Source organism: Elephas maximus, chromosome 2 (assembly GCF_024166365.1).
Source record: "Elephas maximus indicus isolate mEleMax1 chromosome 2, mEleMax1 primary haplotype, whole genome shotgun sequence".
In the NCBI taxonomy this organism is placed as follows: Eukaryota; Metazoa; Chordata; class Mammalia; order Proboscidea; family Elephantidae; genus Elephas; species Elephas maximus.
Window position 1 is genome coordinate 79,643,471 of NC_064820.1, and position 16,476 is coordinate 79,659,946.

Genomic DNA, 16,476 nt, shown 5'->3' on the forward strand with positions numbered 1-16,476 from the left:
AGAAAGCCAGAGAGTCAATTGATCTAGTTCAAAAATGCTTTTATTTCAATGGCAAGAAAGGATTAATCTTACTACAATAGTTTGAAGATTTATATTTTTCTTGCAATAGTAAACATATGTCTTAAGTAGAAACCCATGCAGTATGTGTTAAAATAGGCACACCAGACCACACAAGACAAAATATGAAATGTTATTAATATGAACAAATACCTAATATATAAGTAAGAACACAGGGCTTTAGAATGTTAGTTCCTCACATTCTGCATAGAACTTCCAATGCTGATCCATTATATGGCATGGGAGAAATTCTTGATCGCTGATTAATAGTATTTCATTTATTTGTAGATAATGTGGGTTACTCTGCATTGGCTCTCTGTAAGTTCCTGTTTAAAGAAGTGCCACCAAGTTAAAAACTGACTTTTAAAATGGAAGATTTAAATTTAATTACAAATCATAAACCCCAGTCAAGTCTATGTTAGGGCACACATAACAGGTTTACTGACCAGGACGGTCTTCACTCACTCCATTTTCTGAGCCTGAGACAAAGTTATAAACCAGCACTGGCTGATCCTGGGATTGAGAGACCTCCTTGTGATCTGAAAAACAAGACAGGTTAGACAAGGGTGCTGGGTCCATTCAATGGGGGAAACAAGAGTCTTTTCAATAAACGGTGCTGGGAAAATTAGATTTCCACATATAGAAGAATGAGACATGATTCATGTCTCACATCATAACAAAAACTAATTCAAAGTAGATTAAAGACCCAAATGTCAAAGCTAAAACCATAAAATTCTTAGAAGAAAACACAGCGGCATGGCCGCAGGACCCAGTATTTAACAGTGGATTATCAGATAGATACAACAACAAAATCACAAGCAGCAAAAGACAAAATAGATAACTGGGACCTCATAAAAATTACATACTTCCGTTCATCAAAAGATTTTATCAACAAAGTGGACAGACAACCTGCAGATTGGGGGAAAATTTTGGGGAACCATTTTTCTGTTAAGAATCTAATGTCCAAAATATATATATATATATTTTTAATAACTTTTATTAAGCTTCAAGTGAACGTTTACAAATCCAATCAGTCTGTCACATATAAGTTTACATACATCTCACTCCCTACTCCCACTTGCTCTCCCCGTCTTGAGTCAGCCCTTTCAGTCTCTCCTTTCTTGACAATTTTGCCGGCTTCCCTCTCTCTCTATCCTCCCACCCCCTCTCCAGACAAGAGTTGCCAACACAATCTCGAGTGTCCACCTGATATCATTAGCTCACTCTTCATCAGTGTCTCTCTCCCACCTGCTAACCAGTCCCTTTCATTTCTGATGAGTTGTCTTCGGGGATGGTTCCTGTCCTGTGTCAACTGAAGGTCTGGGGAGCATGGCCGCCGGGATTCCTCCAGTCTCAGTCAGACCATTAAGTTTGGTCTTTTTATGAGAATTTGGGGTCTGTATCCCACTGATCTCCTGCTCCCTCAGGGGTCCTCTGCTGTGCTCCCTGTCAGGGCAGTCATCGATTGTGGCCGGGCACCAACTAGTTCTTCTGGTCTCAGAATGATGTAGGTCTCTGGTTCATGTGGCCCTTTCTGTCTCTTGGGCTCTTAGTTGTCGTGTGGCCTTGGTGTTCTTCCTTTTCCTTTGCTCCAGGTGGGTTGAGACCAATTGCTGCATCTTAGATGGCCGCTTGTTAGCATTTAAGACCCCAGACGCCACATTTCAAAGTGGGATGCAGAATGATTTCATAATAGAATTATTTTGCCAATTGACTTAGAAGTCCCCGCAAACCATGTTCCCCAGACCCCCGCACTTGCTCCGCTGACCTTTGAAGCATTCATTTTATCCCGGAAACTTCTTTGCTTTTGGGCCAGTCCAATTGAGCTGACCTTCCATGTATTGAGTGTTGTCTTTCCCTTCACCTAAAGCAGTTCTTATCTACTGATTAATCAATAAAAAACCCTCTCCCACTCTCCCTCCCTCCCCCCCTCGTAACCACAAAAGTATGTGTTCTTCTCAGGTTTACTATTTCTCACGATCTTATAATAGTGGTCTTATACAATATTTGTCCTTTTGCCTCTGACTAATTTCGCTCAGCATAATGCCTTCCAGGTTCCTCCATGTTATGAAATGTTTCAGAGATTCGTCACTGTTCTTTATCGATGTGTAGTATTCCATTGTGTGAATATACCACAATTTATTTACCCATTCATCCGTAGATGGACACCTTGGTTGCTTCCAACTTTTTGCTATTGTAAACAGAGCTGCAATAAACATGGGTGTGCATATATCTGTTTGTGTGAAGGCTCTTGTATCTCTAGGGTATATTCTGAGGAGTGGGATTTCTGGGTGGTATGGTAGTTCTATTTCTAACTGTTTAAGATAACGCCAGATGGATTTCCAAAGTGGTTGTACCATTTTACATTCCCACCAGCAGTGTATAAGAGTTCCAATCTCTCCGCAGCCTCTCCAACATTTATTATTTTGTGTTTTTTGGATTAATGCCAGCCTTGCTGGTGTGAGATGGAATCTCATCGTAGTTTTAATTTGCATTTCTCTAATGGCTAATGATCGAGAGCATTTTCTCATGTATCTGTTGGCTGCCTGAATATCTTCTTTAGTGAAATGTGTGTTCATATTCTTTGCCCACTTCTTGATTGGGTTGTTTGTCTTTTTGTGGTTGAGTTTTGACAGAATCATGTAGATTTTAGAGATCAGGCGCTGGTCGGAGATGTCATAGCTGAAAATTCTTTCCCAGTCTGTAGGTGGTCTTTTTACTCTTTTGGAGAAGTCTTTAGATGAGCATAGGTGTTTGATTTTTAGGAGCTCCCAGTTATCGGGTTTCTCTTCATCATTTTTGGTAATGTTTTGTATTCTGTTTATACCTTGTATTAGGGCTCCTAGGGTTGTCCCAATTTTTTCTTCCATGATCTTTATCGTTTTAGTCTTTATGTTTAGGTCTTTGATCCACTTGGAGTTAGTTTTTGTGCATGGTGTGAGGTATGGGTCCTGTTTCATTTTTTTGCAAATGGATATCCAGTTATGCCAGCACCATTTGTTAAAAAGGCTATCTTTTCCCCAGTTAATTGACACTGGTCCTTTGTCAAATATCAGCTGCTCATACGTGGATGGATCTATGTCTGGGTTCTCAATTCTGTTCCATTGGTCTATGTGTCTGTTGTTGTACCAATACCAGGCTGTTTTGACTACTGTGGCTGTATAGTAGGTTCTGAAGTCAGGTAAGGTGAGGCCTCCCACTTTCTTCTTCTTTTTCAGTAGTGCTTTGCTTATCCGGGGCTTCTTTCCCTTCCATATGAAATTGGTGATTTGTTTCTCTATCCCCTTAAAATATGACATTGGAATTTGGATCAGAAGTGCGTTAAATGTATAGATGGCTTTTGGTAGAATAGACATTTTTACTATGTTAAGTCTTCCTATCCATGAGCAGGGTATGTTTTTCCACTTAAGTATGTCCTTTTGAATTTCTTGTAGTAGAGCTTTGTAGTTTTCTTTGTATAGGTCTTTTACATCCTTGGTAAGATTTATTCCTAAGTATCTTATCTTCTTGGGGGCTACTGTGAATGGTATTGATTTGGTGATTTCCTCTTCGGTGTTCTTTTTGTTGATGTAGAGGAATCCAAGTGATTTTTGTATGTTTATTTTATAACCTGAGACTCTGCCAAACTCTTCTATTAGTTTCAGTAGTTTTCTGGAGGATTCCTTAGGGTTTTCTGTGTATATAATCATGTCATCTGCAAATAGTGATAACTTTACTTCTTCCTTGCCAATCTGGATACCTTTTATTTCTTTGTCTAGCCTAATTGCCCTGGCTAGGACTTCTAGCACGATGTTGAATAAGAGCGGTGATAAAGGGCATCCTTGTCTGGTTCCCGTTCTCAAGGGAAATGCTTTCAGGTTCTCTCCATTTAGAGTGATATTGGCTGTTGGCTTTGCATAGATGCCCTTTATTATGTTGAGGAATTTACCTTCAATTCCTATTTTGGTAAGAGTTTTTATCATGAATGGGTGTTGGACTTTGTCAAATGCCTTTTCTGCATCAATTGATAAGATCATGTGGTTTTTGTCTTTTGTTTTATTTATGTGATGGATTACATTAATGGTTTTTCTGATATTAAACCAGCCTTGCATACTTGGTATAAATCCCACTTGATAAGGGTGAATTATTTTTTTGATGTGTTGTTGGATTCTATTGGCTAGAATTTTGTTGAGGATTTTTGCATCAGTGTTCATGAGGGATATAGGTCTATAATTTTCTTTTTTTGTAATGTCTTTACCTGGTTTGGGTATCAGGGAGATGGTGGCTTCATAGAATGAGTTGGGTAGTATTCCGTCATTTTCTATGCTTTGGAATACCTTTAGTAGTAGTGGTGTTAACTCTTCTCTGAAAGCTTGGCAGAACTCTGCAGTGAAGCCGTCCGGGCCAGGGCTTTTTTTTGTTGGGAGTTTTTTGATTACCGTTTCAATCTCTTTTTTTGTTATGGGTCTATTTAGTTGTTCTACTTCTGAATGTGTTAGTTTAGGTAGGTAGTGTTTTTCCAGGAATTCATCCATTTCTTCTAGGTTTGCAAATTTGTTAGAGTACAATTTTTCATAATAATCTGAAATGATTCTTTTAATTTCATTTGGTTCTGTTGTGATGTGGTCCTTCTCATTTCTTATTCGGGTTATTTGTTTCCTTTCCTGTATTTCTTTAGTCAGTCTAGCCAATGGTTTATCAATTTTGTTAATTTTTTCAAAGAACCAGCTTTTGGCTTTGTTAATTCTTTCCATTGTTTTTCTGTTCTCTAATTCATTTAGTTCAGCTCTAATTTTTATTATTTGTTTTCTTCTGGTGCCTGATGGATTCTTTTGTTGCTCAGTTTCTATTTGTTCAAGTTGTAGGGACAGTTCTCTGATTTTGGCTCTTTCTTCTTTTTGTATGTGTGCATTTATTGATATAAATTGGCCTCTGAGCACTGCTTTTGCTGTGTCCCAGAGGTTTTGATAGGAAGTATTTTCATTCTCGTTGCTTTCTAAGAATTTCCTTATTCCCTCCTTGATGTCTTCTATAACCCAGTCTTTTTTCAGAAGGGTATTGTTCATTTTCCAAGTATTTGATTTCTTTTCCCTAGTTTTTCTGTTATTGATCTCTAGTTTTATTGCCTTGTGGTCTGAGAAGATGCTTTGTAATATTTCGATGTTTTGGACTCTGCAAAGGCTTGTTTTATGACCTAATATGTGGTCTATTCTAGAGAATGTTCCATGTGCGCTAGAAAAAAAAGTATATTTTGCAGCAGTTGGGTGGAGAGTTCTGTATAAGTCAATGAGGTCAAGTTGGTTGATTGTTGTAATTAGATCTTCCATGTCTCTGTTGAGCTTCTTACTGGATGTCCTGTCCTTCTCCGAAAGTGGTGTGTTGAAGTCTCCTACTATAATTGTGGAGGTATCTATCTCGCTTTTCAATTCTGTTAAAATTTGATTTATGTATCTTGCAGCCCTGTCATTGGGTGCATAAATATTTAATATGGTTATGTCTTCCTGATCAATTGTCCCTTTTATCATTATATAGTATCCTTCTTTATCCTTTGTGGTGGATTTAAGTCTAAAGTCTATTTTGTCAGAAATTAATATTGCTACTCCTCTTCTTTTTTGCTTATTGTTTGCTTGATATATTTTTTTCCATCCTTTGAGTTTTAGTTTGTTTGTGTCTCTAAGTCTAAGGTGTGTCTCTTGTAGGCAGCATATAGACGGATCGTGTTTCTTTATCCAGTCTGTGACTCTCTGTCTCTTTATTGGTGCATTTAGTCCATTTACATTCAGGGTAATTATAGATAAATAAGTTTTTAGTGCTGTCATTTTGATGCCTTTTTATGTGTGTTGTTGACAATTTCATTTTTCCACATACTTTTTTGTGCTGAGGCGTTTTTCTTAGTAAATTGTGAGATCCTCATTTTCATAGTGCTTGACTTTATGTTAGTTGAGTCGTTACGTTTTTCTTGGTTTTTATCTTGAGTTATAGAGTTGTTATACCTTTTTGTGGTTACCTTATTATTTACCCCTATTTTTCTAAGTAAAAACCTAACTTGTATTGTTCTATATTGCCTTGTATCACTCTCCGTATGGCAGTTCAATGCCTTCTGTGTTTAGTCCCTCTTTTTGATTATTGTGATCTTTTACCTATTGACTTCCATGATTCCCTGTTATGTGTATTTATTTTATTTTTTTTTTAATTAATCTTAATTTGTTTGTTTTTGTGATTTCCCTATTTGAGTTGATATCAGGACGTTCTGTTTTGTGTCCTTGTGTTGTGCTGATATCTGATATTATTGGTTCTCTGACCAAACAATATCCTTTAGTATTTCTTGTAGCTTTGGTTTGGTTTTTGCAAATTCTCTAAACTTGTGTTTGTCTGTAAATATCTTAATTTCGCCTTCATATTTCAGAGAGAGTTTTGCTGGATATATGATCCTTGGCTGGCAGTTTTTCTCCTTCAGTGTTCTGTATATGTCGTCCCATTCCCTTCTTGCCTGCATGGTTTCTGCTGAGTAGTCAGAACATATTCTTATTGATTCTCCCTTGAAGGAAACCTTTCTTTTCTCCCTGGCTGCTTTTAAAATTTTCTGTTTATCTTTGGTTTTGGTGAGTTTGATGATAATATGTCTTGGTGTTTTTCTTTTTGGATCAATCTTAAATGGGGTTCGATAAGCATCTTGGATAGATATCCTTTCGTCTTTCATGATGTCAGGGAAGTTTTCTGTCAGGAGTTCTTCAACTATTTTCTCTGTGTTTTCTGTCCCCCCTCCCTGTTCTGGGACTCCAATCACCCGCAGGTTATCCTTCTTGATAGAGTCCCACGTAATTCTTAGGGTTTCTTCATTTTTTTAAATTTTTATCTGATTTTTTTTCAGCTATGTTGGTGTTGATTCCCTGGTCCTCCAGATGTCCCAGTCTGCATTCTAATTGCTCGAGTCTGCTCCTCTGACTTCCTAGTGCGTTGTCTAATTCTGTTGTTTTATTGTTAATCTTTTGGATTTCTACATGTCTCTCTATGGATTCTTACAACTTATTAATTTTTCCACTATGTTCTCGAATAATCTTTTTGAGTTCTTCAACAGTCTTATCAGTGTGTTCCTTGGCTTTTTCTGCAGTTATCCTAACTTCATTTGTGATATCATTAAGCATTCTGTAAATTAGTTTTTTATATTCTGTATCTGATAATTCCAAGATTGTATCTTCATTTGGGGAAGATTTTGATTCTTTTGTTTGGGGGGTTGGAGAAGCTGTCACGGTCTGCTTCTTTAAGTGGTTTGATATGGATTGTTGTCTCCGAGCCATCACTGGGAAACTAGTTTTTCCAGAAAATCTGCTAAAAAAAAAATGCAGTCAGATCCCTATCAGAGTTCTCCCTCTGGCTCAGGCTATTCAGATGTTAATGAAGCTGCCTGGGGAGGGTGGGGGAGGGAACAGAGAGATAGGAGAGTAGCACCTCAGAATATAGCCAGAGTTGCTTGTCTTGCTTGTAATGACTATTATATCTGAGATTCCCGCGGGCACCTCGCCTACGTGTGCTGGCTGTGTGGAGATTGCCCCCGGGGGGTCTGGCCCGCTGGAGTCACGGTCAGATCCTCTGCTTCCAGCCCCACGCCCAGCGTCAAGGCTCCCCTACTGGGACGGTGCACTCTCGACTCCAAAATCAGTCGCTGCCTCCCGGGGACTTCTCGTCCCTCCAGCCACGTGGCCGTGCCGCCTCCGAGAACCAGTTGGGCCTCCTCCCGGGGTTAGTTCAGATGGGTGGAGCAGCTCCCTGTGCTTGTGCCGTGACCGAGTGTCCTGGCTGGGACGCTGTTCTCCCCGCTCCAATACCAGTCGCTGCCTCCCGGGGACTTCTCCTACTGGCTGCGTCCCACGCCGCCCGCGCGACCTGGCTGGGCCCCTTCCCGGGGTTAGTTCAGGGGGGTGGAGCAACTCTCCGTGTTTATGCCATACCTGCGTCCAGTCCAAATCCCTGCAGGACGGTTCCCCGGCTCGGACGCTGCTCTTTCTGCTCCAAGACCAGTCACTGCCTCCCGGGGACTTCTCCTACTGGCTGCGTCCCACGCCGCCCGTGGAACCGGCTGGTCCCCCTCCCGGGGTTAGTTCAGGGGGGTGGAGCAGCTCTCTGTGCTTGTGCCGTACCTGACTGGTACGCTGGCTCCAGGCTCTGGAAACAATTGCTGCTTCCCCGTATTAGTTCGTTCTCCGTCTCTAAATCTGTGTTTGTTGTTCAGGGTTCGTAGATTGTTATGTATGTGATCGATTCACTTGTTTTTCCGAGTCTTTGTTGTAAGAGGGATCTGAGGTAGCGTCTGCCTAGTCCGCCATCTTGGCTCCGCCTCCCAAAATATATTTTTAAAAATAAATCAATCCTACAATTCAGCAACAAAAAGACAACCCAAACAAAAAATGATCAAAGGACTTGTACAGTTCATCTAAGAGAATATTCAAATGGCTAGCAAGCACACTGAAATTGTGGTTGTTGGATTCCTACTCACAGCCAACTCAAGTGACAATGCTGAACTGCCCCATCAGGTTTTCTAGGCTATAATCTTTATGGAAACAGTTCACTAGGTCTTTCTTCCATGAAGCTGCTGGGTGGGCTCAAACACCAACCTTTCAGTTAGCAGCCGAGTACTTAGCTCTTGCACCACCAGGGCTCCATTAGGGAAATACAAATTAAAACCATAATGAGATACCACCTCATCCCCATTAGAATGGCAATGACCAAAAAAAAAAAAAAAACAAGAGGTCCTGGGGAAGATGGGGAGAAATTGGAACCCTTATCCATTGCTGCTGGGAATGTAAAATGGTACAGGTGCTGTGGAAAACACTTTGGCTGTTCCTAAAAACGTTAAACATGGAACTAACATCCCACTAAAAACCCTATGGAACTAACACAGGACCTCGTAATCCCAATCCTAGGTAAGAACACAAACAGACACCTGTACACCAACGTTTATTGTAGCACTTTCCACAAAAGCTAAAATGTGGAAACAACCTATATGTCCATCCTTAGATGAATGGATAAACAAAATGTGGTACATACATACAATGGGATATTACTTAGCCATAAAGAGAAAAAGAAATAAGGTCCTGATTACATGCCACAGCATGAATAAACCTTGAAAACATTATGCTGAGTGAAATAAGTCAGTGACAAAAGGACAAATACTGTATGACCTCACTTACATGAAATAAGCAAATATATAGAAACCAAAGCATAATAGTGGTTACCAGGTGTGATGGTTAAGATTCTGTGTCAACTTGGCCAGGCCATGATTCTCAGTATTTTGGCAGGCGTGTGATGTTGTGGTCACTTCCCTATGGAGATTTGATATGTGATCACCTCCATGATGGGATCTGCTGTGAGGAGTCAATCAGTTGAAGCAGAGTTTTCATGGGCATGTGGCCTGCATCAAATATAAGGGGGCATTCAGGCAGGGCTCAGGGGCTTTTGCTCATACTGGATCCTGCAGCTGGTTCCTGTTCGTCTGACCTCCAGTTCTTGGGACTTCAGCTAGCAGCTTACCTGTGGTCTTGCCTGCCGATCTTGGGATTCATTTATCTTCACAGCCTGTGAGCAACAGCCTTGCTCTCCAACCTGCACATCTTGGGTTTGCCAGCCCCTGTGGCTACGTGAATCGGGAGAGGCCTCTATCCTGATCCATGGACTTGGGATGCTACAGCCCCTACAATCGAGTGAGGCATTTCCCTTATGTAAATCTCTCTCTCTATATATATGTATTTATAGCCTCTCTAGAGAACCCAGCCTAAGACACCAGGGGTGAAAGGAAGGGGTAAAGAAGCAGTTTTTGCTGAGTTTACCTTTATGGTGGTAGAATAATTAGGAAAAGGATAAGGGTTGTGTAACATGAAGAGTATAATCAATGTCACTGAATTGTGCATGTAGAAATTGTTGAATTGGCAAATGTTTTGTTTTATATATTTGCACCACAAAACAAACAAAAAGGCAGGAAAAGAATGATCAAAGCTTATGAAGCTTACAAAGTCCTCTGTGCCTCAATTTCCAGTAAATTGAGAATAAACAGTTGTGAGGGTTAAATCAGGTATTGCATGTGAAATGCTTAGCATGCTGCCTGGCATCTAGCTAACACTCAATAAATGTTAGCTGTTTTTATCACTATTTGTTACTGAATAGAATATTAGACTGGAAAATGGATGATCAAAGTTCTAGTATTTACTCTGCCACAAACCTGGTGTGTGATCTCAAGCAAGTTATGTGTTTCTTCAGTCTTCCATCTCTTCCCCTGAGAGGTAAGAGGTTGATGAACACAATGAACTAAAAATTCCTCTTCATCTGTGAAACCCAGATCACAAGTCATCTGCTTCCAAAGTACAATGGTGGAACAGGCACAAGCTAGACATTTCCACTACTAATGCGAGAACTGGACATTAACCCTCAAGCCTTGAAAATAATCCTGTTCTCTGAGACCATTTAGGCAATGGCCCTCGAAACTCTGGGTGTTGGCCACACACTCCGGATTATGAGTGAAGGCCCCTCAGTCCTGGGCTTCAGCTCTATCTTCCAGGCCCACTGGGACGGCAACTCTGCTTCCTGGGCTTTAGGCAGCCCCATTCTCCTAGTCCCTCTGAGTGGCGACTCCACCCTTTTAGACCCCAGAGGTCATGGCCCTACCCTACAAGACTGAGGCAGCTCTGCTTCCTAGGTTTCTTGTCTCTTTAGCTTTTGCTTCCTCGTTTCTTGGCCTCTCCACCTGAGTCTGTCCAGCTGGGGTAACTGCTGCAAAGCTCTTTAGCTCCACTGATAAATGCCTGGAGGCACCCTGCTTTGCCAGTAAACTTCAGCTGGAAGGTGCTCAGCTCTCTTGCTCTGTGGGTCAGCTCCAGCACTGTCTTGTGCTTGTTTCCTGGTTCTGCTGCTGCCCTTTCTCTGCTGTTGCCATTTCTCTGCCCTGCTTCTTGCCATCTGTGCCATTTCCAGTGTAACAGCTCTCCTCATTTCCGAGTCCCCACCAGAATTGTCTCTGACATCCATAATTCCACCAACAGCCTCTTCAAAACAGTTTAGGCATTTAATATCAGGCACTTCAAAACTCTTCCACCTTCTACCCATTCACAGTTTCAAAAGGTATTTGTTAGAGCAGCACCCCATTCCCAGTACCAAATTCTGTCTTAGTCACCTAGTGCTGCTACAACAAAATTATCGTAAGTGGATGGCCTTATCAAACAGAAGTTTATTCTCTCATAGTCTAAGAGGCTAAAGTCCAATTCAGGGTACCAGTTGAAGGGAAAGAAAGGCTTTCTCTCTCTGTTGTCTCTGTGGGAAAGTTCTTGTCATCAACCTTCCTGTGGTATAGTAGCTTCTCAGTGCAGGAACCTCAAGTCCAAAGGACTGTGCTCTGCTCCCGACACTGCTTTCTTGGTGGTATGAGGTCCCTCTGTCTCTCTGCTCGCTTCTCTGTTTTATATCTCAAAAGAGATTGACTTAACACAAAACCTAATGTTGTAGATTGAGTCCTGCCTAATTAACATAACTGCCTCTAATCTTGCCTCATTAACACCATAGAGGTAGGAGTTACAAGACATAGGAAAATCATATCAGATGACGACATGGTGGAAAATCACACAACATTGGGAATCACAACCTAGCCAAGTTGATACATTTTGGGGGGATACAATTCAGTTCATAACACTATCTAGAAAGACCCCCATGTGTCTGTCAGTTTGTTGTACTGTGGGGGCTTGTGTGTTGCTGTGATGCTGGTACATCTGTGGAAAGAGATGATGGGAAAGCTCAATATCATCAGTTAGAACAAGGCCAGGGGCTGACTGTGGAACAGACCATCAATTGCTCACATGCAAGTTCAAGCTGAAACTGAAGAAAATCAGAGCAAGTCCACGAGAGCCAAAATATGACCTTGAGTATATCCCACCTGAATTTAGAGACCATCTCAAGAATAGATTTGACGCACTGAACACTAGTGACCACAGACCAGACGAGTTGTGGAATGACATCAAGGACATCATCCATGAAGAAAGCAAGAGGTCACTGAAAAGACAGGAAAGAAAGAAAAGACCAAGATGGATGTTAGAGGAGACTCTGAAACTTGCTCTTGAGCATCGAGCAGCTAAAGCAAAGGGAAGAATTGATGAAGTAAAAGAACGGAACAGAAGATTTCAAAGGGCCTCTCAAGAAGACAAAGTAAAGTATTATAATGACATGTGCAAAGAGCTGGAGATGGAAAACCAAAAGGGAAGAACATGCTCAGCGATTCTCAAGCTGAAAGAACTGAAGAAAAAATTCAAGCCTCGAGTTGCAATAGTGAAGGATTCCATGGGGAAAATATTAAACGATGCAGGAAGCATCAAAAGAAGATGGAAGAAATAGACAGAGTCATTATACCAAAAAGAATTAGTCGATATTCAAACATTTCAAGAGGTGGCATATGATTAGGAACCGATGGTGCCGAAGGAAGAAGTCCAAGCTGCTTTGAAGGCATTGGTGAAAAACAAGGCTCCAGGAATTGACGGAATATCGACGGGGATGTTTCAACAAACAGATGCAATGCTGGAGGTGCTCACTCGTCTGTGCCAAGAAATACGGAAGACAGCTTCCTGGCCAACTGACTGGAAGAGAGCCATATTTATGCCTATTCCCAAGAAAGGTGATCCAACTGAATGTGGAAATTATAGAACAATATCATTAATATTACATGCAAGCAAAATTTTGCTGAAGATCATTCAAAAACGGCTGCAGCTGCATATCAACAGAGAACTGCCAGAAATTCAGGCTGGTTTCAGAAGAGGATGTGGAACCAGGGATATCATTGCTGATGTCAGATGGATCCTGGCTGAACGCAGAGAATACCAGAAGGATGTTTACCTGTGTTTTATTGACTATGCAAAGGCATTCGACTGTGTGGATCATAACAAACTATGGACAACACTGCGAAGAATGGGAATTCTAGAACACTTAATCGTGCTCATGAGGAACCTTTACATAGATCAAGAGACACTTGTTCAGACAGAACAAGGGGATACTGATTGGTTTAAAGTCAGGAAAGGTGTGCATGAGGGTTGTATTCTTTCACCATACCTATTTAATCTGTATGCTGAGCAAATAATACAAGAAGCTGGACTATGTGAAGAGGAACGGGGCATCAGGATTGGAGGAAGACTCATTAACAAGCTGCGTTATGCAGATGACACAACCTTGCTTGCTGAAAGTGAAGACGACTTGAACCACTCACTAATGAAGATCAAAGACACAGCCTTCAGTATGGATTACACCTCAACATAAAGAAAACAAAAATCCTCACAACTGGACCAATGAGCAACATCATGATAAATGGAGAAAAGATTGAAGTTGTCAAGGATTTCATTTGACTTGGATCCACAATCAACAGCCATGGAAGCAGCAGTGAAGAAATCAAAAGACGCATTGCATTGGGTAAATCTGCTGGAAAGGACCTCTACAAAGTGTTGAAGAGCAAAGATGTCACCCTGAAGACGAAGGTGAGCCTCACCCAAGCCATGGTATTTTCAATTGCATCATATGCATGTGAAAGCTGGACAGTGAATAAGGAAGACCAAAGAAGAGATGATGCTTTTGAATTGTGGTGTTGGCGAAGAATATTGAATATACCATGGACTGCCAAAAGAACGAACAAATCTGTCTTGGAAGAAGTGTGGCCAGAATGCTCCTTAGAGGCAAGGATGGTGAGACTGCATCTTACATACTTTGGACATGTTGTCAGGAGGGACAAGTCCCTAGAGAAGGACATCATGCTTGGCAGAGTACAGGGTCAGCAGAAAAGAGGAAGGCCCTCAACGAGGTGGGTTGACACAGTGGCTGCAACAATGAGCTCAAGCATAACAAGGATTGTAAGGATGGCGCAGGACCGGGCAGTGTTTTATTCTGTTGTGCATAGAGTCGCTGTGAGTTGGAACCGACTCGATGGCACCTAACAATAGCAACAACATCTAGAAAGAACTTTTGGCAGAAACTGTTAGTTGCTTCCGTTTTTGCCCTTTACAAAATCCTCAGCAATGTGTCAAGTGGAAAAACTGTATTGTCCAGCCTTTCTGCAGCTAGCAGTGACCATGTGGCTAAATTCTAGCCAATGAGATATAAATCAAAGCATTGTGTTAGACTTCTGTGAAGTTGTTAAGTGGAACAGACAGCTAGAAAAGCTGTTTTTTGCTTCCCTACTTTCCATCTTTTTGATGCTGAGAACGTGTATGTGATGGCTGGAGATTCATAGCTATTTTGGGCCATAAGGTGACCTGGAAGATATAAACTAGCACTGAAGATGACAGCTAAAATGCTATAACACCAAGAACAAACACGTGTGCACACACACATATACTTAAGCAGTCTGACAATACCTACTATTTGTTTTTTCCCAGTAAAATTCACAGTCTATCCTGTGGGGAGGATTAAGTGGAATTGTGCTTGAAGGTCTAGTTCTGAGTAAAGGGGCCCAGGAACCTCCTGGTTCTGGAATCCAAAAGGGATAGGGAAGACTAGGAAGATTAAAAAAAAAGTTCTACCTCTGAAAGAATTTTTGTGAGTAAGGTAGGGAGAAACAAATTAGAACCCTGAGAAGTAGTAATTTAATCTCTTCTTTAGTCAAATAACCATCATCTTTGCAATGATAACCAAGGACATCTATTTGTAGGTTTGTGAAGGAGAGTCTTTCCATCAGCAACTGTGAAGACCACCAAACCACTCCATTTTTGGGAAGGTGAGTAAAAACCCTTTTATTTTTCACTTTTACTTAAGGTAGATTCCTTAGACAAAGTCAATGGCCTCTGAGATCCTAAACAAAATTTCCAAACAGTAGCACATCAGCAACTCAGTGCAAGGGAAAATAAGCATTTATGTAGATGTCTGAGTCTCCTTGTGGCTGTCCCTCACCCCAAGAAGAACTGCAGAGCTAAGGAGCCATTCTGCTAATGCATGAGGGGGTGGGGAACAAATCTTCCTCAGGTAGTATTACAAAATATCAGACATTCTGCACAATTCTACTTAAACTAAACTGCCAGATTCTTTATTAGGCAAAAGAATGGGCTCATGCCAACTATTCATGTATCTAGTTGGCCAAGTTAACACCTCAAAATAACAAATTAGTTAGGTTCAAAATAATTTTAACTTTTACTCTTCCTTTTTCTTCTAATGTTTTAAAAATAATTTCTCTTAATAGTTCAAAAGCAAAGATAAACAGATTTGTTCTTTTAACTGAGGGTTCACTTCTGAAACATTATTAATCTATGAACTCCCCACATTTAACATATTACACTGCTCTGGCTCTCAGTTTCATCCTCTATACATAGGCCCAAGACTAGCTGATACATAAAGTTCACTTCTAACTCTGACATTACTGAACTCAGATTCCTGAACTTGTGCTTACCAACTAAGCATTTCACATTTCATTAGGATTATGGAATAAAAGTTTGCTTACTGTGGTTTTAAGTGTAAATGAACATACATATTTATAGATTCTCTTTCTGAATCGGAAATATAATTCCATTCAAAAGCAAAATAACTGACAATGATTTCAATAGATGGTTACAAGATATATGTGCCCTATTATGGCAATTTTAATAGAAAGTTCAATACCTTTTTTAAAATAAACGGATCCTAAGAGAATAAGAATTCTCTAGGATAAATAAATATGGAAACCCTGGTGGGGTAGAGGTTAAGTGCTACAGCTGCTAACCAAAAGGTCGGCAGTTCAAATCCAGGAGGCACTCCCTGAAAACCCTATGGGGCAGTTCTACTCTGTCCTATAGGGTCGCTATGAGTCAGAATTGACTCGGTGGCAATGGGTTTGGTTTGGGTTTTAGAGAATAAGTATGAGGCAGTAGTACTATCAGTGGCAGAATTCTTGCCTTCCATGTGGGTGACCCAGGTTCAATTCCAGCCAATGAACCTCAAGCGTAACTACCACCTGTCTGTCTGTGGAGGCTTGGGTGTTGTTACAATACTGAACAAGTTGCAGTGGCGCTTCCAGACTAAGATGGATGAGGAAGAACGGCCTGGCAATATACTTCCAAAAAATCAGTCAGTGAAACCCTATGGATCTCAACTGTCCGATCCTATTGTGCATGGGGTTACCATGAGTCGGGGCTGACTCAGTAGCTAACGAAAAGAATAAGCATGGTGACGGAGTATTACATGATTTGATAGTTAATTCTAAATTAGCAATTTGATATAGATTTGCATTGATAAAATGCAAAAATTATACTAGGCTGAATAAACAGACCTGATATTACACTTAGAAGTTTAAAATTATTTAAGCCCTCATTCCTTAAGAAAACTGAAATCTAATAGGTGGTTCCCTAAACCTAATCGGTTTCAGGTTTTTTGATTTTACATGCAGGGGGTTCAGGCTTTTTGGGCATTTGGTTGTAAAGAAATAAACTTAAGAGGTCTACTAAGTGAAGCTCTTTAAAG

The 16,476-nt window shown here is 40.7% G+C and overlaps 1 protein-coding gene across 1 annotated transcript in view; it reads right to left on the bottom strand.

The window, feature by feature from the left end:
• Positions 1-237: 237 nt before the first annotated feature.
• ANKRD31 (ankyrin repeat domain 31) overlaps positions 238-16,476 on the bottom strand; it is a 170,244-nt gene continuing 154,005 nt past the window's right edge. Inside the window, exon 27 of the mRNA XM_049867748.1 lies at positions 238-383. Coding sequence (XP_049723705.1) covers positions 238-383 — 146 coding nt within the window. The remainder of the gene's footprint in view (positions 384-16,476) is intronic.